General features: G+C 41.3%; 1 protein-coding gene across 1 annotated transcript in view; it reads left to right on the forward strand.

The window, feature by feature from the left end:
• The window catches only part of COL4A2 (collagen type IV alpha 2 chain), a 143,362-nt gene that overhangs the window by 115,713 nt on the left and 5,518 nt on the right, over window positions 1–22,131 (forward strand). Inside the window, exons 28-45 of the mRNA XM_058018759.1 lie at window positions 3,607–3,714; window positions 5,181–5,402; window positions 7,570–7,731; window positions 8,181–8,351; window positions 9,437–9,580; window positions 10,845–10,970; window positions 11,329–11,510; window positions 12,967–13,030; window positions 13,415–13,489; window positions 14,107–14,214; window positions 15,135–15,242; window positions 16,472–16,543; window positions 16,929–17,054; window positions 18,332–18,448; window positions 19,848–20,009; window positions 20,145–20,243; window positions 21,005–21,151; window positions 21,752–21,868. Of these exons, the coding sequence (XP_057874742.1) occupies window positions 3,607–3,714; window positions 5,181–5,402; window positions 7,570–7,731; window positions 8,181–8,351; window positions 9,437–9,580; window positions 10,845–10,970; window positions 11,329–11,510; window positions 12,967–13,030; window positions 13,415–13,489; window positions 14,107–14,214; window positions 15,135–15,242; window positions 16,472–16,543; window positions 16,929–17,054; window positions 18,332–18,448; window positions 19,848–20,009; window positions 20,145–20,243; window positions 21,005–21,151; window positions 21,752–21,868 (2,310 nt within the window). The remainder of the gene's footprint in view (window positions 1–3,606; window positions 3,715–5,180; window positions 5,403–7,569; window positions 7,732–8,180; window positions 8,352–9,436; window positions 9,581–10,844; window positions 10,971–11,328; window positions 11,511–12,966; window positions 13,031–13,414; window positions 13,490–14,106; window positions 14,215–15,134; window positions 15,243–16,471; window positions 16,544–16,928; window positions 17,055–18,331; window positions 18,449–19,847; window positions 20,010–20,144; window positions 20,244–21,004; window positions 21,152–21,751; window positions 21,869–22,131) is intronic.

Raw genomic sequence — 22,131 nt, forward strand, 5'->3', positions numbered from 1 at the left:
GGTGATGAAAGTATTTGATGGAGGACTGTGGCAGATCCTTCTCACTGTTCCCCTTCAAGTTATGTACAGAATTCCCTCAGCAAGTGTGAGTTCCTTCAGCAAGTGTGATCCCAGAGCCTGTGGTGCAGCTCAGTGTCTGGGCCAGGCTGACACAACACAGCTGATCTGTCTGTTTTCACACACACACCTGCCTTGCAGAGCTGGTCCCTCCTAGCCCAGAGGGGCCACCTGGTCATCCTGGGCCTCCCCACCACTGGGGGTTCCCCACCTCTGAGCTGTGTTTGTTCTCCTTCTGGCAAAGGGCCCTGCAGGGGATTATAAACACCCCTCCTCCTTTAAACACAAAGGGGGAGCTGTGAATGCGACGGTTTCATCAGAGAGAGAGAAGCCAGATAAACTTTCCCAGGAATTGTTCTGGGGAGTTTTGAGAAGGCTGAGAGAATTAAAGAATTAAAACAATCTTGCAGCTGGTGTTTTGAAACAGTTGTTTTCTCACAAGATGTTTACCTGAGGTTGTCTTAATTAGCCAGTGGTGTGACGAGGTGTTGATTAAATGACCAATCAGGCCCACCTGTATTGGAATGGTGTATAAAAGAATGGGATTGTAATAAACTCAGATTTGCCTTCTGAAGAGACCTAGAGTCTATATGACACATGACCCCTGTTCCTGACTCAATAGTGACAAACCTTCTTCCAAGAGGAAGAGGAGGTGAGGACAGAGCCTGAGGGACTGTGTGAGATGGAATTGAGACACATGGGCAGGGTGTGCTGGGTGGTCATAATGACTGACCTTGAAGGGGGAATGTCTGACCAGCACTGATAGTTCCTATGAACTTATGTACTCCCCACCTAAGCAATAAAATTGTTTTTCAATAAATCCTTATCACGAGCTGTAAAGACACTGACAAAAAACATAGCTGGGTCTTTCAGATTTTCGTAAATGTAAAATTCTTGATGCATCTGTTTCTGTGCTTTAGCCAAGTTTAGTGATCTGGAGTATAAATTTTAAGGTCAAGCTCTTTCCTTTTTTTCAGCACAAGGTTTATTAGTATAGATGGATTTATTAATTGATTTATCACAGACTAATGCATCTTAAAAGGAAAAATTTTATCACAGTTGAAAGATTATCTGTGTTTCCTTAGTCCTGGTGCCTAAGTTTGTTGGTAGGATCACGACTTCTTGTTTTCTTTGCAATATTTGTATTTTTTTTTTCTGAATATGATTTGTTTATTTTCGTTCATATGAACTTGAAGATTTTTCTTTCAGTGAGTACAGTCAGATTTGTCAGATTTAACTCCCAGCTGTAAGACTGCTGTAGCACAAGTGATGCTGTTTCATGTGTTTTACATTTTCTATTCTTGGCTAGCTCTTTCACAGATCCTTCTCTGCCTCTGTTAGCTTACATGCTTTAGTAATTTTAAGACTTGTTTTTTTTTAAGACTTGTTTTTCATCCTCTCTCTCCAAAACCTGGGAAGGGCCCCTTGCAGAGCCCAGTGCAGAACTCTGTTTGTGGCTGCCTTTCAGTCAGTTCCAGAGGCAGTTCTGGAACCAGAAGCCTGGGAGGAACAGGACACATTTGCACAGCTTCTTTTTGCCATAGCTGTGTCAGTTGGGTTCTCTGGAGCATCATTGCTACCCACATTGGCCAAACCAACACAAAAGCAGCAGCACCTCCTTCACACCATTTTCATTGTCTGCTTGGAGTGATGGGGTTATCCACAGGCTTTCCCACATTCTGCCCAGCCAGCATGGAGCTCCTCTGTGGACAATCAGGTCTCTCAGTGTCCTAGGTGCTCACAGCACACAGTGTATCAAGCAAGGAGTTGTCTTTAGAACCCGCCACCCTCATGCCTTTGTGTTCCTTTGAGATTCCTGGCAGCACACAAAAACATCTTGGTTATTCAGGAGTCTCAAAGTCCACACAATTAGTGTTGAATAAAATTTTTAGGCTGTTTTCTGTCTCAAACAACTAAAATATTTGCAAACCAAACATTACATTTCCAAAATAAAAAACTTTTTTCATGCTGCTGTTTGGCACATGTTATCACCAGCTAACATTATGTATTGACTTACTGAAATATGTGGTAAGCAGTGGATGTTTTCTTCCTCTGCACCTTCTTTCTCTCACATGGCTTTTTAATTAGTGCAATATTGAACAGAATTAATGAAAGCCAGTTACTGCAGATGGGAAACAAGACCAGTGTGCCATTTGGGTAAGAGGCACATGGGAGTTTTTCATTGAGACCTGAAAGCCTAAGATTTTCCTTTTGATTTCTTTCTGAGAAGTTACTTTTCATATAAGGGAGAGAAAAAATTGTCCTGTCCAGCACTGAAGAGTCCTGTACAGCACAGTGAAATATTATGCACACTGCATTGGCTGGTTATGTGCACCTTATTTCTCATTATTTAAAATGTTTCCTGCTCCCCTTCACAAATGATAGTTAAAACAACAAATAATCATGGTTAAATAATAAAAATTTCAGAAAACTGAAGTGGAAGAAAGTATCAAAATCCAGGTGATATTTCCCTTGGTTTGTCATAGTCAGGGATGGAGAGAAACTTGCTATAATGAATAAATGAGTTGTAATTCATGGTGATGCTAAGCAACAACATTTTAAATGTTAAAGCATGTTGTTGACCTTCAAGCCTGAGCTGGGACCTTATAAAGTTCAAAGTGCTGGGAGCATAGTGGAACAAAGCATTTCCTAGGAATTATTTTCAAAGAACTTTACCAAAAATCTTGATCTTGTAATACAGTGGATTAACAAGACTCTTGTAATAAAACTATTGCATGGAAAAAAATATATAATTTTATAAACATAACAAAGGAATGCTACAAAATGCTTGCAGGTTTTGACATGTTAAAAAAACCAGTAATATTTGCCCTTACTGAAATGTCAAATACTGTATCACAAGGAAAGGCGGTATTATTTTAGCTGTTAGGAGAAAAATCAGTATGAACAAGAGGTCAGTGCCTTAAGAACTGGCACACCTTTTTTTTTTTTTCCAGGGCACATCCTTTCTTTTACTAGGAAATCTCTAGACCTGTAATGTTACAAATATAGTAAGTAGGCTAGTTAATTTGTATTCAATTTGAAGGATTATTAGATCTAACCTTTAGCCTTACATTTCTGCTTCTTGGTTATCTAAGCCAGTCTGCTCTTGTTCTGTGATCAGTTTAGCAGGGAAAGGAAAATTTTTTTTCCTCCTACAGCATCTCATCTGTGCCCATTTCTGTGAACACTCTTTTTTGACATTGCCTTTTGACCTTAATCTAAAAGCCTTAATTTACAAAATATTGAAAAGCTCCAAAAGTCTGTGAAACCAATTATCCTTACCCTAGGAGTCTCCATATCATTAGTCTTTAAGTCAGGTTAATCCATGTTTGTAAAAGCATTTAACCTAGATTTGTGGTCCATGTTTTGGAATCTTGAATACTTATAAAGAGCTACTGTATAGCCCCATTAATTATTTTTTAAATATTTCAGTTTTGCATTCAGAAACACATCATGATGATACTTACTGGTACCTATTTTACATTATATGCACATTTCTGTTTTGTTTGTTCAGATAACACTTTTGTACTTTCTTTTTATATAATTTAGGTGCAAAAGGTGCAAGAGGATTCCCAGGTGATCCAGGTCCAATGGGTTTTCCTGGGCTAAATGGTACACGAGGTGATCCAGGTCGGGAAGGATTCCCAGGTCCTCCAGGTATCTTGAAATAGTTACTCATTCTTTATATACTTTTGACCTTTTTACTGAAGTTACTTAAACACAAATACTTGATTCTAGGTACATTTTCACTTATCTTCCCTTCTACATTGAATCAATAAACCATTAGACAAAAATATTACTTAAATCCAGAAGTATTTCTTGCAACCTCCATAATCACAAAAAATTTCATAGATGTCAACCTTTTACACTCTGCTTTATTGTTCAAAATTATAAATGTGATTATAAAAAGTCATGAAATTCTCATGAAGAAATTCAATGACAAGATATTTTAGATTCCAAGTGCATTTTACTCATAATGATGATGAAGAAAGGAAGAAAATAATAGTATTAGTACTTCCATTTAATTCTTTCTAACATAAGTATAAATGAGCCTCTGTGTGTGTCACTGCACACGTGATTCATTCAGTGGCATGCACATACAAGCTCCAGTGGTTGTGTATGTTCGCAAATCATCAGTCAATCCATGAAGAATTACAGGAATTACCTCCAGAAACTAACACTTCCCTGTGGTTGACCAAGTTTATTTGGTCAGAGAAATGGGTAATGAGTTATTTGGGGTTTTTTTCTGTACCCCATTACAGAAGCCATTGATGCAACTTAATTTATGAGCTCTCTGGAAATTTTTTTGAGAGATCTGATTTCAAAGTCCTAAATCCTCAGAGATTCTAAAGTGCTGCAAACTTTCCCAAATCCAGTGCCAGGTGGTGCTTTGCCCTCAGGCAGCACATGGCCTGACAGTATTCTCTGGACTCATCTACAGCATCTGTAGTAGCAACAGAGAAAGCAAAAGAAGAGCTGGTACATGTCCTGGTGTATCAAGGGACACATCATACAACACAGCTCTGTGCAGTATAGGGCTGTTAGTCATCATACACAAAAGCTCTCACACTTCTCAGTGATTTCTCATGTGCAGCTCCTCACAGCACTGACTCCTTCTTCTTCACAACCATCACCACTTCACAGCCAAAAACCCCAGGCCCTCTGGACCAGATGACCCACTCTTTTATAGCACTATTCCTTACTAGTCACAGCTCTGGCCTATCAAGGGCAGGCCTGTTCCTAATCTTTGGTAGTTAGTACAGCTGCAGCTCTTCAGGGGCAAGATTACCTTCTGCACCATCTTTATTTTCTTAAATTTATCCCACCACATAGGGCAGGACCACGAACCTCTATCTTCCTGGTAAGCTCCATAGAGTGTTCTGATTGCTAAATTAGGGCTCCCAAATGGCTCCTAGGCCACAGGGAGCAATCCCCTGCAGTTTTCCATGCTATCTTTCACCAATGCTTGGGCTTAACTTTCAGTCCAGCTCCAGTTTTCCAGAGCACAAGAAGCCTTTACCTTGTCATTTGTGATGATGGGAACATCATGTTGGTACATCTAGGATTTGAACTCCAACATTTGTAGTGAACTCTGTGATGCCTAGTTCCTGTTTTATGTATAGGTTTCACTGGACCCAGGGGAGACAGAGGCCCAAATGGGCTACCTGGACTGCAGGGACACCCAGGCCTTACAGGAAAATCCGGAGCTCCAGGAGCACCAGGACCGAAGGGCCTTCCTGGTGACGTTTTTGGAGCAGCAGCAGGGCCCCGAGGGGATGTCGGCCTCCCTGGCTTTCCAGGGCTGAAAGGTGCACCAGGAGATCAAGGAGTACCAGGAGCTAGAGGTAACAGCTTCTTCTAATAAAAAAAGTTTGTCTAAGAGTTGATACAAATGCAGCCAAGTTGTAGGGATGTGTGAGTAGGAAGAGACCATGTTAGGATGCGTCAGAGGTACTGATGACCTCACTATTAATTCCTAGTGCCTGATGATCTCCCAGTCTTTCCACTTCTGTGGCAGCTGTTGCCAGCATGCCTGGCTCCTCTGAACACTTTCTGGAGATCCATTGCTTATGTTCAGCTGTCCTTCACACTGTTCTACATGAAATCAACTACAGGAGGATAGCAGAGAACCAGACTTTGCTCATCTTCGTTGCTTCCAGATGTACTGCTAATTTTTTGCCCTGTAGTTAAGGGAATGGTGGTTTTGCTATTATCCTCAATTTTCATTTACATACAGCAATGATACTGAGATTTTTTTTCCCACACCAAAAATGTCTGGGTATTGCATGGCTTTGCTGATGAGCACATTGCAGTAGTGCTGAATTTGTCAATTTTAGCTAAGAGGACAGAGAGTTTGGTAACTGCTAATAAGCTATTTTACCTTGACAGTTTTTGGGCACTCACAAATAAGAAAAAGATAGTATTATATACTTATTTATAACTTCAGGGTGTTAATTTTCATTTGTTATGTCACAGACCATAAAAAATACCCTAAAATCCCTGCAGAAACCAGAGTTTCTCCACAAAATCTGATTTTTTCACTCTCTCAACTCTGTGAAGGACTTTTAAAAGCACATGTGGAATTTAGCATACCCTGCTACACAGTTTCAATTGCATTTGCACCCATAATTAAATTTAGGACTGCTGATTACCCGCATTCCCCTGTGTGGAACTGAGAAAGGAGTAGTAATTGTAGGACTAGCTCAAAGCAAGGTTTATCGCAGGAACTAGTTTTGGATATCCTTCTCATGATTTTTGATGAAAATAAATAAAGAAGAGCATCATCTCAGAGTTATTTGAAGTGAGGAGAGCTGGTTTCACCTGCAGGAGAGCCACAGAGTGAATGAAAGGGATGAAAGCAGCTCTATGGTCTTTAACAAGTTTGAGAAAAGGCAGAAAACATCACTAACATCTCTGAAGAGGGAACAAAATCTAATTTTGTTTGAAAAAAATAATATGGTGCGACTTTGCACCCTTTTTGTAAGCATTTTTGTAGAACTAAGTTTTAAATAGTAAAAAATACAGCGAAAATAAAAAGCATTACTAGTTTGTCTGTTCTTGATTTATTTTACAGTTCTGACAGAATGGCTCCAGATAGCATATGAATTTTTCTACAAGTATGAAATTTTAAAATTCTACATTAAATTACTAGGAATTTATTTATACCACCTTTGCCACTTCACTCAGAATAGCAAACTAAAGCCTGTATGCTGTTGTTGAGAAAACCCACTTTAAATGACCACAGTTATAAAGCTCTTTAAACTACAGTCAAGCCAATGGACCTACACTCATGCAAAACCTGAAGAAAGAGAAAGAGATCCACTTGACCTGGATTTTAAATGCTATGTACTATTTGTATGCTGCTACTTTTCCAATCTGAATGAAAAACGGGCATTATCTTTTTAAAACTTAACACCCTCTTTACTGGTTTATGGTAGAGTCATAATTTTTCACCCAGTGCATGTAGTCAAACTTAGGGCCTTTTTGCTTAGGAATTTATATCAGTCTTACAGAAATGCCTTGTAATGACTTTACATGAAAATTTCTAAACAATAACACAGATCCCACCATCTGTCTTAAATGTTACTTTTCCTGCCTCTAAAATTTTAGAAAAGATACATAGCATTATTTCAGTGGTTCAGTCAGCTGCTTGATTCAGTTCTTACTAATACATATGTGACAGGGATATCGGGAATAACAGAATTATTTGGATTAAAATAGAAAGATTGGGATTAAAACTGAAAGAGACCTGCATGTATATCCACATGATGCCAAATCGTTATCATTCATTTGAAATAGTCAGTCAATCTATCTGATGCAAATATTGAGATCATTGGTGGTAACATCAATTATTTTAAATCTAAAGACCAGTCCTTTAATTTGCTTTTCCTGTTCTCATTGAATTTTCAAAGGCAAAACACACCCTGGAAGCCGAGGATGTGCACAGAGGAAATATATAAAAGCATGTTCTCTGCATATGATGCTCTCTAACGCATAATTTTGGTCTTTTAGGAGCGGATGGTAGCCCAGGTTCGCCAGGAGCCAAAGGAGATCCAGGGCCACAAGGTCTCCCTGGTTTGATGGGATTACCAGGAACACCAGGAACACGTGGATTCCCAGGTCCACCAGGAAACCGTGGGCCAGATGGTGGCCCTGGCTCTCAAGGACCTCTCGGTGAGGAAGTAGCACAGTCCTGTGTCATTCCTCTTGATAGTCCTCTGTGGCAGTGCCACTGTAAGGTTTCCACAGCTGAGAGTTAAGTTTGGGCATGATCTTCTCAGGCAGAGCTGCTGCTTTTCTTTCTGTAGCCACCTACCAAGTCAGGCAGACTGGAAAAAGGAAGCCACCAAATGAGTGTAGGCTTATGGAAAAGGGGCTTAATTATTGAATTAAAGAGGAGGGGAAGATCCTGTTGCAAGTGGGCGTGGAACCAAACTGATAGCGAAGCTGGTTCATGTTGATGAGCTACTTTATCTTTACAATAACTTCTGCAATTCTTTGATGAAAAAAATCCTGATTTCCCCGCTTTGATATGAAGTTGATAGGACAGCAGTTTTCTCCTCTTAGCTACCTTATAGGAAATCATCATTTTTAATCTCCCTGTTCTCACATTTACACAACAGGTCCACCTGGTGCTAGGGGAGAAGATGGTGAGCAAGGTTTTCCTGGCCCCGTGGGCCTGAAGGGTCTGTCTGGTGACAAAGGTGACATGGGTCACACGGGACTGCCAGGTATACGTGGTGTGACTGGTCCACCTGGCATAAGTGGAATGGATGGCTTTCCAGGAGATAAAGGTGAGCTCTGAACTGCTGCTTTGAAAGCAGTGCTTGACTAAAGCTTTTCTGTGCAGACATGAACCAGACATATTCTCTGCTGGTCTCCCTCTAGTTAAAACAGTAGAGTTAGGATCATGTGCCTAATACATTCCAAAATCACTGCCCGTTTTCCACTGTGTTGGGCTTGGCACAGTGCTAGCTTGTGATATGCAGCCCTATTTAGAAGAGCAATGGCTGGTTTATTTCTCATTTTAAAAATTACACAATATTTACTGTTTTCTCTCTAAAAGTCTTACCCTTGTCCTAGTCCCGTTGGTCCTCAGTGAAATGTAAGAGATGTTTCCTTAAACATTGGTTTAAAAGTTTTTTATAGCTGGGAGCTGTGAACTGAGCAATGCCAGACACAGGACCTCAATGGTGACTTTAGGACGCTGATGTTATGTTGAGAATGTGAGATTCTCACCTACCAGCCACAAGAAAACACAACTGTGTAATGCACATTGCCTACACCACACAGGGAGTTTCAACAGGCTTCAACTCCATGTGAAGCCAAGCTGAGCACAAAGCATGCTTCAAAATACATGTTGCAGTTCCATCAGCTGGAAAGACAGGACAAGACTAGCTCTGAGATCAGCTCTCATTTGAGAGAAGTTAAGATCTGTTTGTTGGCATTACCCATGTAAAACAGCATTCTCTTGTTCAGAAACGAGAAATAGGAAATTTTTGGTGAGAAAGGACCAGCCAGTCCTAGACCCATGATTTGTATGTCTACCTGTAGACCAGGCTGACTACAAGCCTTATGTGGAACTAGGTACATATCTCAAGCTCATCTCTAGGAGAGGGGTTGTACTGATCTCTCAGAAGAAGGCAGTAAGTTCTGGTCATCTCCACACCACCTCTTCTTGGCCACTTGAGGCAGGTTTGTGTACTTCTGAGAGCACACTACCTCAGGAGCTCTACTACCTCTTAGAGAGCTTGGGTGCCTGCTCCAGACACACAGATTGCTGTAGGCATCCAGGCACCCAAACAATAGTTGGTTCATATTGACTTAATTTGCAGAAATCTGAGTGAAGTGACACTTCTCTTCCCCTTCTTTCTTAAAGGCTTGAAAGGTTCCCCTGGCATTGATGGTTTCAAAGGCATGACAGGCCTAAAAGGAAGACCAGGCATCAAGGGAATCAAAGGAGAATTTGGCCCATTTGGGGCTCGGGGAGATAAAGGCTCACAGGGTGCACGTGGATTCAAAGGTATTTGCTTATGGGGGGTACTAGTGTGTTTGCTCTTCACATCTGCAGAACTATTTTACAAAGAAGACTCATTTTTCACATGTTAAATTTAGCTCAGACATTCCTCCACCTATTTCACACATGGGCCTCTGGCCAAGAGGCCTGGATTTTAGACTCAAGGAAAGATTACTTCTTTACACACTTAAGGCTGGAGACAAATATCTTATTACTCATCTGAACTCAGACAGTGGCACCCCTGGACATGTGCAGAAGTCATGAGAGCATTTTCCCAGGAAGCCTAAGATGTTTGGGGGAGAATATTTAGATTTTTCTCCAGTTGCACTGTAAAGACAGTTAAATATTCAGAAAAACAGGCAATTAAGTAGTTAAAATTATGTAGTTAAAAGTCACAAATATTATTAAAAACTTAAAAGTTACAAACATTCAGCTGGTATTATTGTTGGTGAAATGAAAACTGTAACTCAGTCCTCTTTTGATTACACACAATTGCCTTTAAATAAATGTTTTGCCACAAGACCAAAATGTTCTTTCTAGGGACCCTGAGATTGGTATTTTTTACAAAAGTGTCTGCAATTCAGAGGTTGCAGAACAGTGTCCCAGCAACAGTCTCAGCAAAAGACATGTGTGAAAACAGCCCCTGTGAAGAGAAGTGCAAATACACTTCTTGTTGAAGAAATATGAGACAGTGCATAATCATAGGAGACAAGTCTGGGTTACTGGCCTGTCTCTGCACCCCACAAAGAACTAAAGGCACTCATAGAGTCTGTATGGGTCCCTTCTTCTGGATATTTACTGATATCACCCAATAAATTCAAGAAAATAACACTATAGCTGGTCACAAATCCAAACACTTTCTTTTGCCCAAGGCTTTTTGATTGAGAGTTTCCATTGCACTAGAACTAAACTGCTTTTCTGTGCTTTCTCCATTGTGCTTCTTGGGTTTTTTAATAAATCATGATTTTGGGGCTTTTTTTATAAAAAACATGATTCCTAACTGATCTACTGGGAGATAAATTATCTATCACAGAGGAGTCTGGGTCCAACTCCCAGGATTTTATGTACAAAAGTTTAACTCAGTTTTCATGTTTTCTTAAGCGTGACTCTTCCATTGCCATGTTGTATTGGCACGTTACTTTTCATGCAAATAGATTTTCTGTAGCTTGTGCAAGGTCAATCCTTTTTCCTAAGTCACTCTTCTGTTCACTTTTTCTGACCATGCTGCTGACTAGCATTTTGTAACATGGTTGGGCTTTTTACCCTTCAGGTGACCGCGGGGATCAGGGCCCACCAGGAGACCCTCCAAAGCTCATGCCCAGCATGATGATGGAAGTTAAAGGTGAAAAAGGAGATGCTGGAGAAAGGGGCACAAAGGGATTCTTTGGCTTAAAAGGTCAGTGGCCATAGTAAAACAAGGCAAGCACATTCAGAACTCTCATTTAGTGCTTTTTCTCAGCTACCAAATTAAACATTCCCTGCTCATTGTACCACTTGGCTGCAGCCTCCCCAGCAAGGTCTCTGACAGCAGAACCTGAGCTCCTGGATGCATTTCACAGAGTCACCCCCAAGGAAAGCTTTGGGGGATGATGTGGGTGTGGGTGTGTGTTTGTGGGGGTGTGTGTGTGTGTGTGTTGCCTTGTACAGCACATTGTGGTGCCATTTTTCGAGAAGACCAGTAGCAGGAAAACTTCTTACACACAAGCCTACATGTCAGTCTTCCCTTATTAATTTTTCTTCTTCCCTGCCTGCAGGAAGCAAGGGAATGCCAGGCCTTCCTGGAAAGACAGGAACCCCAGGGTCCCCTGGACATCCCAGCTATGTGGCTGGTGTGAAAGGAGACATCGGTGCGAAAGGGCTGACAGGTGTGAAAGGATATCCTGGTCCTGCTGGTTCTCCTGGCATCAGAGGCTTCCCTGGCACCACAGGAGTCAGGGTGAGTTCATGCACATGAGGGAATAAGGGTGTCCTTGTGCTGGCATTCAGTTTCTCAGGAAGTGGCATTCACCCCTTGAAATTTTGCTGAACAGCAGTGCAAAGATAAAAATGCCATAAGCGTTGGATGAATAGATCAAATACTTTTGCTTGCTCCCTCCAACATTCATCAGGCAGAGTAATTTCTTTTCTCATTGTGAGAAGTCCAAATTTCATATGCCGGCATTTTGCCAGTGACGATCCAGATGGTTCCTTCTAGATCTTTGATCCTGTTGCCACAGCTGCTGGTAAAAATTATTCTCAGTGTTGGGCTTATTTTTCTCTTTGTCCCAGGACTTAATGGTATCACTGCCAAAAGTTACTCTCTGTCACTTACCTAACAGTAGAAAAGCATGAGAATCTTAGCTTCTAGAGGGCAATTCATTGTAATTAACTCTGGCTGCAAAATAAGTTACACTGGAAGAAATAAAAGCTTAGAAAAGGCCTGACAGTAGATTCATAGACATCATTTATTTAAGAGAGACAAAAACTATGTTCCTTTCTCAGGTTCTCTTTGCCTTCAGATTTCAGTAAGATTTTTTTTTTAACCAAGGACTGCAGGACTGTTATGGTTTAACCTCAGCCAGAATCTAAGCCTCACCTGGTCGCTTGCTCCCCCACACATCCCCAGCAGGATGGGGAGAAGAGAATTGGAAGGGTAAAAGTGAGAGAACTTGTGGATAAGAACAGTTTTAGAATTGAAATAAACGACAATAACAATAAATAATAATAGTGGTAGTAATAATCATAATCATAATCATAATATAAGAATGATATATAAATAAAACCCAAGAAAGACAAGTGATGCAAATGAAAACTATTGCCCACCACCAACTGGCTGATGCCCAGCCAATCCCCAAGCATTGTTACCCCCAGTCCACCATGCCATCTGCCTTACATGCTGAGCATGAGGCCATAGTGTGGGATATCCATTGGGTCAGTTGGGATCAACTGTCCCAGCTGTGTCCTCTCCCAAGTCCTTGCTCACCCCCAGCCTGCTCACTGGCAGGGTGGAGTGACAAGCAAAAAATGTCCTGACACGGTGTAAGCACAGTTCAGTAGGAATGAAAACATCCCTGTGTTATCAACAGTGTTTCCAGCACAAATCCAAAACACAATCCTGTACTGGCTACTGTGAAAAAAAAATAACTCTTCCCCAGCCAAAACCAGCACAAGGACTCACTGCTGTATATGCATAATGCTCAATTTCAAACTTAAGCCTTTGCAAACATAACTTGTCCCTTGGTTGGTACTGATTTAGATTAACAGACTGCTGCCGCATTACTCTATAAAGTACTACAAAACTCAAAAGTGGTACTTTTAATAGCCTTTTTTTAGTATTTCCAAAGTCAGCTGCTTGGAAGGTTGAATAAATCCTCATCTTCACTAACTGATGCTTGTTTTCAATCATATGATAGGGAGAAAAGGGCATTCCAGGAATTTCAGGCCATTTTGGTACTCCTGGCTCACATGGAGAAATAGGTGAGTTTGTTCTTTTATCTGAGCATTCTCTGTATTCATCACCCATCAAATACTTGACATTAAGTTCTGAGGGGTCTCAGTGTGTCTGCAATCTCAGAGTCCTTCTGCAGTCTCACAGAATGATATTGTAGGTGTGGAAGACTCTAAAAAGGTTAATACTGTTCATTTCATGCAACATGTGCTGTCCATGAATAAACCCTTCTGTGGCAAGGAGGGAAGCTGTTCCAGACGCTTTTTTTGCTGTCTTTAATTTTCTTCTCTTTTATTCTACAAAGATAATAGTTGCAGAATTTTGCCTCTGAAGTTGAAATTCCTTCAAAACAATAGGAAGTACTGTTTAAATTAAAGCCTTACCACTCATGTGTGCATTTTTGTTTGAAACAGGTGATCGGGGAGACACTATAAACTTACCAGGAATGCCAGGCCTGAAAGGGGAAGTTGGTGTGCCAGGCTTAACAGGTATTCATTTCACAGTTGCTGTCTGAATGTATTTCTTTTCACATAACAAAGTTCCCAGAGGAAGGGAGAGGGAGCTTTCCATGGGCTTTTGGTGGCTCTTGAACCTCTGTTCTTATGACAACTCCTGGAGAGGTTAATCTTTTCTTTATTGAAATTAATATGTGTTATATTTACCTCTTCAACTCAAAGTGCCATTATTGCATTAAACATCATCACTGGCAACTCCAGTAAACATTTCTGTATAATTTGTTTTGCTGTTGATGACAAAAGGAGCATTATCAGGCCATGATTCTAGAAGGTGGGATAACAAAGTCTTGTAGATTTTCGATTGAGTTGTTAGGTAGTATATTAAATTTCCCTGTACCTGCAATGTACTTGAACATCATTAGTGTTGAATATGAATTCCACATAATTTGGGAGCACTTTTAAAAACAAGTTTAATGATCATTTGGCCAGAGGACTGTTCATGCTCCCAGATTATGTAAGCACCCTGACTAGAAGAATGTCTTTATGTGGCAAGACCAGGACCCATTCAGTAGCCAAGTTCATGTTATGCTCGTTTGCTTAAAAGAACATTAAAGGAATTAAAACAACATACTGGTTTTGTGGTTTTCCAGGCATAAGAGGAGGTGTGGGACCAAAAGGAGAAGGTGGTGATCCTGGTTTCCCTGGCATTGAAGGTCTCAAGGGCACACAGGGTGTCCCTGGCTCTGTGGGACAAGAAGGTAAAATATTCTTTTTAATACTCCAAAGAATAACATTGTTTAAGAGGACAAAGAAAAGTGCTCTTTCCATCAAAAGAAAGTAGTCAAGTTTTTAATATGCTTAGCATTCTGTAAATTGGTGAGGAGCAGTGACAAGGATGTGAAAACAGCAGAAGTTAAGAGGAAATTGCAAAAACTTAACTCTACTTGATACCAGTTTTTCCTTTTCTATAGCAACCATGTGTCCAGTCAAAGTGTTGATTGCTGCCATACTCAGGTATTCTAATGTCTCAATACTACAAGGAGTAGGCTTTTCAGTGACCTTTCCTGCCATAAATGAAGTCAGTATCTCCCAGGACACAGTTACAGAGCCTTTGAGCCAGGATCATGGGCCAACTCTACGAGAGAAGCCAAGTGAGGTTCAGCTGTGGCTGGATCACACACTCAGGGCTTAAGAACATGTCCTGTTGCAGGAGGATCATGGAAATGCTCTTTTAGAACAGTTGCTCCACATTTCTTCTCATTAGAGGGCCTAGAAACTCCAGCCAAGACTGGAAGAACTTCAACAGGTGCCTCACTGGGAAACATTTCTTGTCTGATCAGTGGGAAAGGCAAAACAAGTGCAGCAGAAGGGGAAAGTGACATGCACAGAAATGAAATCACTTGTAACTGGCAATAGAAGTCGTTTTATTAGGAGGAGCCTGCTGTCTTTCTGAGGCTGTCAGAAATCCGAAGTTTGTAATGAGCTCTTCTTTTATGCTTTGTCTCTCCTACCTGTGCTCTCTTTGGTTTTCTTCCACTTGGATGACCAGTGCCGTGCCATACAATGCCATCAAGAAGGGAAGGTCTTTATTTTTCTGCCTGGGAGAATGAAAGTAGCACAAGTTTTGGCTGTTGGTTTTAAGGATGCTCATGAGCAATGATTCATTGTTGTCACGCAGGTTTGCCAGGACTGGTTGGCCCCCCAGGGCAGCAAGGAAGCCCTGGGACTCCTGGACTTACAGGTCAAAAGGGAGCTCCTGGCTGGCCTGGCTTACCAGGACAAGCAGGTACAGCTTCAGCTATTCAATCATTTCTGTGTGAGCACTTGTAAATGTTCTTTTGGAGTGAAGAAGAAGAAAGGGGGTTTTGCAGTTCAGAGTGGCAGAGTTTCCTGTACTAAAATATTTGTTCCTCACAAAGTCCAAGTGTATTAACAATGAGATGTTGCTGATTTATGGCTTCTGGTGTCTTTTCAGCTCGTTTTAACTGTTTATGACCTCTTCAACTAGGAAAGCAGTTTGCAAGAAACATTTTTGTTTTTCGTGACAGCTAGGAAGAAAAAAAGCAATAAAAATTATTAAACATGCATCAAGGGTAGTAATATACAATATGAGAATATTATAATGTGGCATTAGATAGTAAACAATGTATTTGTCCTGCATCATCGCCAAAAACTTTTAACTGATTCAATATCTAGTTTCAAGAATAAATGACTTATGGTTTAGGCAGAATTGTGCTGTGAAAATGCAGGTGATAGTTTAAAATGAAGCTGTTTGTGTCACAGAATACGGAATCTCAATGGTGGCCACTTAATTCCTTAATATATTAAGGCAGATTTTTTTCTACCTTTCAGCCAGAAATCTTTTAGTAAGATTCTTCTATCTGAATCTGCCTCAAAGCTAAGCTAATACAGTTATGAAGACTGCCTTTTTAGACAGTGAAGAGAGACAGACAGACACTTATTTTTCTGAGACTGAATAGTCTTCCAGAGCTCTGGCCATTGTCTAGCTTTAACATCATACTTACCACTTTGACAGGTACAAATAGATGGAATAAATTCTACCTGTAACAATAGTAACGGTAGCTATCAGACATTTTTTTAGAGTTTTGGGTTTTTTTTAAATGACACAGAATGAATTGCTCCTGAAGACAGCTTTATTATAACCACATTTAGAGTCTACAATTATGTCATAATTGTCTTGGCTTGAGGATTTTGGAAAACTAAATGGGTATTAAAAAAACTATGGCAGCAAGACTGGAACTAATGACATGCTGCCAGATGGATCAGAGACATTTTTAAAAATATCTCTTGAGTAATGAGTTTATTGGATAAGAACAAAATTTGCCAATCACAAAACCATAGCGTGGTGTATTTAATAATAAACTTACAGTAATTAATTAATTTGCATATAATTCAGCACATTTTAACATAGAATAGCACTTATTCAAGCATTTGATTTTGTTTTGCCCAGGAATATATACAGACTAATAAAAAGTTAATATAATTTTAAAACAGGCCAGCCTGGCTTCAGAGGAATCAGTGGACTGCATGGTTTACCGGGCACTAAGGGCTTACCAGGATCACCAGGTAAGTGAGGCTGTTACTCTGCCTGTTCACAGGCACAACATTGTGTTCTCTTCAAGTTTGGTCAGTGAGATCTCTGTAAGGCAACTTTTTTAACTGTGTCCTTCAAAGCTTTGGAATGTGCTTCATTATTGTGGGCTCTGGCAAACAACTCATACACTATGTGCTATCCCACAGGTGGATCAGAACACAAGTTCAAATCATTGTTTCTTTCCTCTGATAAAGTTAAAACTTCAAGGCCTTTTTTCTCATCATGAGCCTCTTATCCAATGAGCCATTACAGACTCATGTATTTTGTAAATCCACATGCTCTGTACATGTACTTTAGCATGCACTGTTATATGCAGAAATGTTTCAGCTTTCCTCTTTATTCTGAACAACTCAACAGGTCCAGATGGGTATGGCTCTGCAGGTTTCCCAGGTCCAGTGGGGGACAAAGGAGAAGCAGGAGAGCCAAGCAGAGTAGAAGGCAGCCGAGGACCTCCAGGCCAGAAGGGAGAGAGAGGTGTTCCAGGTCTGTGCTTCAGAGAATGGCATCCACCTGTGACTTGTTATCTGTGGGTGTTAGAGATGTCACAAAATACACAAAATACACTGTGGGGTACACAGGTGAATAGGTGAACTCCCGAAGCTGGGGAGGTCACGGTTTGGAGTTTGTGCTGCAGCTCAGCCAGCCCTTGCTCAGGATCAGCAGTGTGTGTTCCCCAGTGCTGCACAGCCTGGCTGCCTCCCCATCTTGTAGCACCCACTGGGCTCAGCAAGCTGCAAATGCCAGAGCTACTCTCAGCCATCAGCTCCCCAAATATTTTCAATCAAGTTCTGGTTACACAAAAGCTCTTTGTGTTCAAACCTGTCCATATTTCCCTTTCTCCTGAAAGCCTCACTGCCTCTCAATGTGTGATGGTCCTGCTGGCACCTCGGGGGCTCTGTTCCCATACCCAGTGCTTTGCTGGTGCCATCTACCCCTTGTGCAGAGTAAGCTCCAGCCCTCTGTGCTGTAGCAGACTGTGCTCATCTCAGAATGGGTCACCACCTGGTTTTCATCCATCAAGAAGCCACCAGACTGATGTTATGAACAAATAAACTAATTACATATGTTTTGGGGGGGGTTGTTTTTTAAACAAAGCCTTTGCCTGCTTGGTTCAATGGTTCATACATATTCTTTTGTGTTACATATTCTTTTATTGTTACTAACATGCTATGCCATCTCAAACACCATTCAGAGATTTATTGTCAAGCATTCAAAAAAACAGCTTCCCTCATTCATTTTTATTTGTCACAATTATAAACAGAAGGTCAAATTCCTAACAAAAGAATAATCTGTTATTGGTAGGGCAGATTTTTGACCGCTTAACAATTTTTCATCTCTGTAGAACTTCTTGGATTTGAACTTTTGGTTTTAACTCACACCAGATAATGCTAATTGTCAGCCCTGACCCTGCAGGCACAGAAGAACAAAGCTGCTTTCCTGCCTGCTTCAGTATACCTATTATATTTTGAGTATTTCCTATCTTGAAATAATACTTTACCTGGCAGACACAAGATTATTAGTATTCAACACAGTGAAATGTAATTTGCTATCCAGAGAGCTTTGGCAGAGGACAGTGTTTGGTTCTTTAAAAAAAAAAAAACAAACTTCCACAGTATCATCTGAAAAAGTAAAACAAAAATCAGTGGGAACTGCAGGTGTTTTCTATTTTGGAAATCCCACTCCTTAATCTAAGGTGAGTCATTTTAATTGCAATTGTGCATTTTTCTTACAGTATTAATTATTTCTTTTTTTCCCTTCAGGAGTCCCAGGAACCTTTGGTATTCCTGGGCAGGAAGGATTTCCAGGGCCTCCTGGGATTTCAAATATATCAGGATATCCTGGTGATAAAGGCTCCCCAGGTCTAGATGGAGTGCCAGGTAATTCATGCAACAGCAGTCATTGTTATTTCTGCCTTGAATCAGTAAAGTATCCCTAAATATAGCACTAAAATTGTTGAACAGAACTCATGGTAGATCAGATAATAGAGAGGTTATCAGATAGATAATAAGCTCTTGAAAGCAAAAGGCAGTTCCTCCAGGTTGTCCTCATGGGAGGGTTTGATCTTTATGCAAATAATAGATTAAATAATCCAGAATTCTCTTGACAACTTTCAGAAGCATTATGCTAATCTACTAATCTAAAATCTGAGATCTGTGGCAGACTTGCAAGTCTATTAAATAGTCTTAATCATTCACAAAATTCTCCTATGTGAAATGACCATGCAAGCTAAATTACACTGGAAAGGATTAGCTCTTCCTTCTTGAAAATTCCTGTTCCTTATTGGACTGCACAATCATTTCAAACAGCAGTGCCACTATACAGAGCTTGTAGCAGAAGTTATTCCACTAACATCTTTATATGATGGATGGAAATTTTTTTGTAAACTCAGCAAAAACTTAAAACAGACAAACCACCTGAAAACCAACAAAATGCCTAGGCTTCCAAGTTTAAAGAGGATGTTAGCTGGCCTAACTCTGCATACTGATTCCAACTCTCCAAGCAGTCAGGAGAGTGGAAACAGGAACACCATATCCCAGCCAAAATGGTGAGACAAGTATGGCTCACTCTGACTTTGCCGCATACATCTTGCAATCGTATCCTCATGGGATCCAGGCAGCATTCAAAAGGCAGCACAAGAGATGCCCCACTCAAAACCCTACATAGTAAGGGTAATTCTCTCCTCAGAAAAAAAAAGTCCAAATGTCTTGTAAGCAGCAGAGGTAACTGAAGAGAAACCTGCCAGGTTTAGCTTCAGGCAATATGAAATTCTAGAAAAAGAAGCTGTTCCCATCATTCCCAAGACAGCATGAAGTACTTATTTGGTTCCAGATGTTCAACTGAGCACTAAGATACACAGAACAGTAAGCCCTTGGCTCTGAGTCAGATACTTGCTGCTCTCTGATTTCTCTCTAGCAACTTGGATAATTTAGGATGAAGCAAGGAAACACCTAGGGAAGTGGGGCATTTGCTAGTGAAGGAATAGCTCATGGAAGGCTGTATCTCAGCAGGCACCCTATTTCTGCTGAAATCTTGCTTGAGATAACACTGTTTTGTGGGAGCTTCATACTCTAATTCCTCTGCCACTGCTGCCAGCCTGAGAGCAGGAGCAGGAATGCTGAATAAATCTGTCCCCTGCTTAAATTAAGGAAATAGGACCTGATGGGATACAGTTAGATAGTTCTGTTACTTTCCTGTGTGCCCAGATGTTAAGTATAAACAGATTACAATCTATATAATCTGTATAAACAGATTACAATCTATATGTCCTCTAAACAGGCTATCCAGGACCACAGGGGCAGCCTGGATCACCTGCTCCACCAGGAAGCAAAGGAGAAAGTGGAGAAACAGGTAGGACTGGAGAAATCGGCCCAAAAGGAAGTAGAGGTGATCCTGGATTATCAGGAAGTCCTGGCCTGCCTGGATTCCCTGGACCAAAAGGTAAGGATGGGAAATGCTGATCGTGGCAGGAAGCAGGGGAGCCTTCTGTGCTACAACAGCTTTAACACCATGACTTTTGCACTCACTTGATTTGTACTGAAATGCAATAATGCCACTTATCATTTTGCATTAAAGGTCCCAGGGGTGAACAAGGTGTCATTGGCTTTATGGGCACAGTAGGATTTCCAGGTGACCTGGGACCCATCGGGCCCAAGGGGGATAGAGGAGTAACAGGTAAGTGTGTGCAGTCAGATGTGTGACTCCTGCTGAAACCACTCGTTCTGCAGCTCCACAGAGCTGATCTAACTGGCCCTGCTTTGAGCAGCAGGTTGGGCTTGGTGACCTCCAGAGCCTTCCATTCTGCATGAGTCTGTGAATTCTGGAAACTTCCAGGGAGCAGATACCTGAATTTAACATGAGAGTCAAGTTTTGGCTTTATGGATTTGACTTATATGAGGTGCCAACTCCAAAATCAGAGCCGCTTTTGCAGTCAATAAAAAGAAGGATTTATTGTCTAAATTAACCCTCCAGAGAAGACATCCTGAATATTTAAAGAGAGCTTTAAAATCCATCACTCCATCTGTACCATCACGTATTTGTGTCTCTTGAAGCCCACCATAAGATGGTGCTGCACCTCAGAGACTTGCAGCTGTTTGGGGGGAACTTCCCAGCTTCCTGTATCATAAATGAGGGAGCCGTAGCATCAATAATTTCCTTTTGCCTATCTGTGTACAGTTCAGGTGAAGACAGTCTCTTGGAGATGATCCCATACTTGGAGATTGTCTTATCTTGGACATCCCATACCCACACATATTTCCGCAATATAATATAGCTGCTATACCCAAGCTGGTGAGTTGCAGACCACAGACCTCTCATGCATATGCAGCCAAGTAAGAGCAACATGTCTCTGGATGAAAGTACATTAAGGAAAAAAATACAGGGTGGTTCAGGTGTTTATTTTTAATCAAACTATCTCATCCTGCTTCTAATGACAGGCTTCCAGGGACCTCCAGGCTCTCCTGGGCGAGCCCCTGATCCTCCAAGGCTGGTTGCTGAGCAAGGTTCACCAGGTCCCCGTGGAAGTATAGGACCTCAGGGAAGCCCAGGAGATATGGGACCTCAGGGCCCACCAGGAGATCCAGGTAGGAATTACACATGCAGACTGAAAGCTGTTCCCCTTAGCAGACTGAGGCCACCAGAGCACTGATTTGATGCTCTTCTACTTTAAGTCTGTAATCCAGAAAGGAGAGTTAATTTTTAGTCTTCCAAAGCTGAGGCTTCAGCTTTCTTCCTCCTCCTAGCATTCAGAACATAAGCAAAACAGGGAATAACTTTGGCAACACTCACAAAGCCAAAGCAACATCAGATAGGGATCTCATGCACATCAAGACTGAACATCTTTGGTGGACAAGTGCACATTCTTGTGGGAACACTGTCAACTTGGGGAATAACATAGCATCAGTGTAGAGCTGATGCACTGCACCTTTTGCCATAAGCCTCATCAGAGATAAGTGGTGCCAAGAGTGAAGGATTAAGGTTGTGGGACTCAGGTAGTCTTGGCCCCAGCAAGCTTTTGTAATGAACTTGGTGCTTTTTGCCTGAGCAAGTACCATAGGGTCTTACCTTCAGTGCAAGCCCAGCAGACAGGACCAAACGTACGTAAGTAGAGCTCCTGTTAACAAAGTGGGATGGGCATGTTGATATGTCTGCAGTCACTGTGCTTACAACCATTGTTGTATAAGGTTTCAGAGGCTCACCAGGAGAGCCAGGACTCCAGGGCAGGGGTGGCATTCCAGCTCCTCCTGGCTCCAGAGGGGAACAAGGAGGAATGGGATTTCAGGGTCCAGTGGGATTTGAAGGTAAGAGATTTCACACAGCAGTTTTTTCCTCTTTCCCATTTCTCTGCACTTCATCACTCTGTTATTGCTACTTAACTGAAAAGAAATGAGAGGAGAGAGAGGAGGGGGCAAGAGGAGAGGGCAGGGAGCAAAAGGAAGGTGCAGGAGGGGAGGGAAGGGGAGGGGAGGAAAGCATCTGTTTTCATAGATACTTCACAAGGGACAACTAATTAAATGTTAAGAGTTACCTTAGAGCAGTATTTTCAGAATAAATTTTGATAGCT

Source organism: Melospiza georgiana, chromosome 2, assembly GCF_028018845.1.
Source record: "Melospiza georgiana isolate bMelGeo1 chromosome 2, bMelGeo1.pri, whole genome shotgun sequence".
Lineage (NCBI taxonomy): Eukaryota > Metazoa > Chordata > Aves > Passeriformes > Passerellidae > Melospiza > Melospiza georgiana.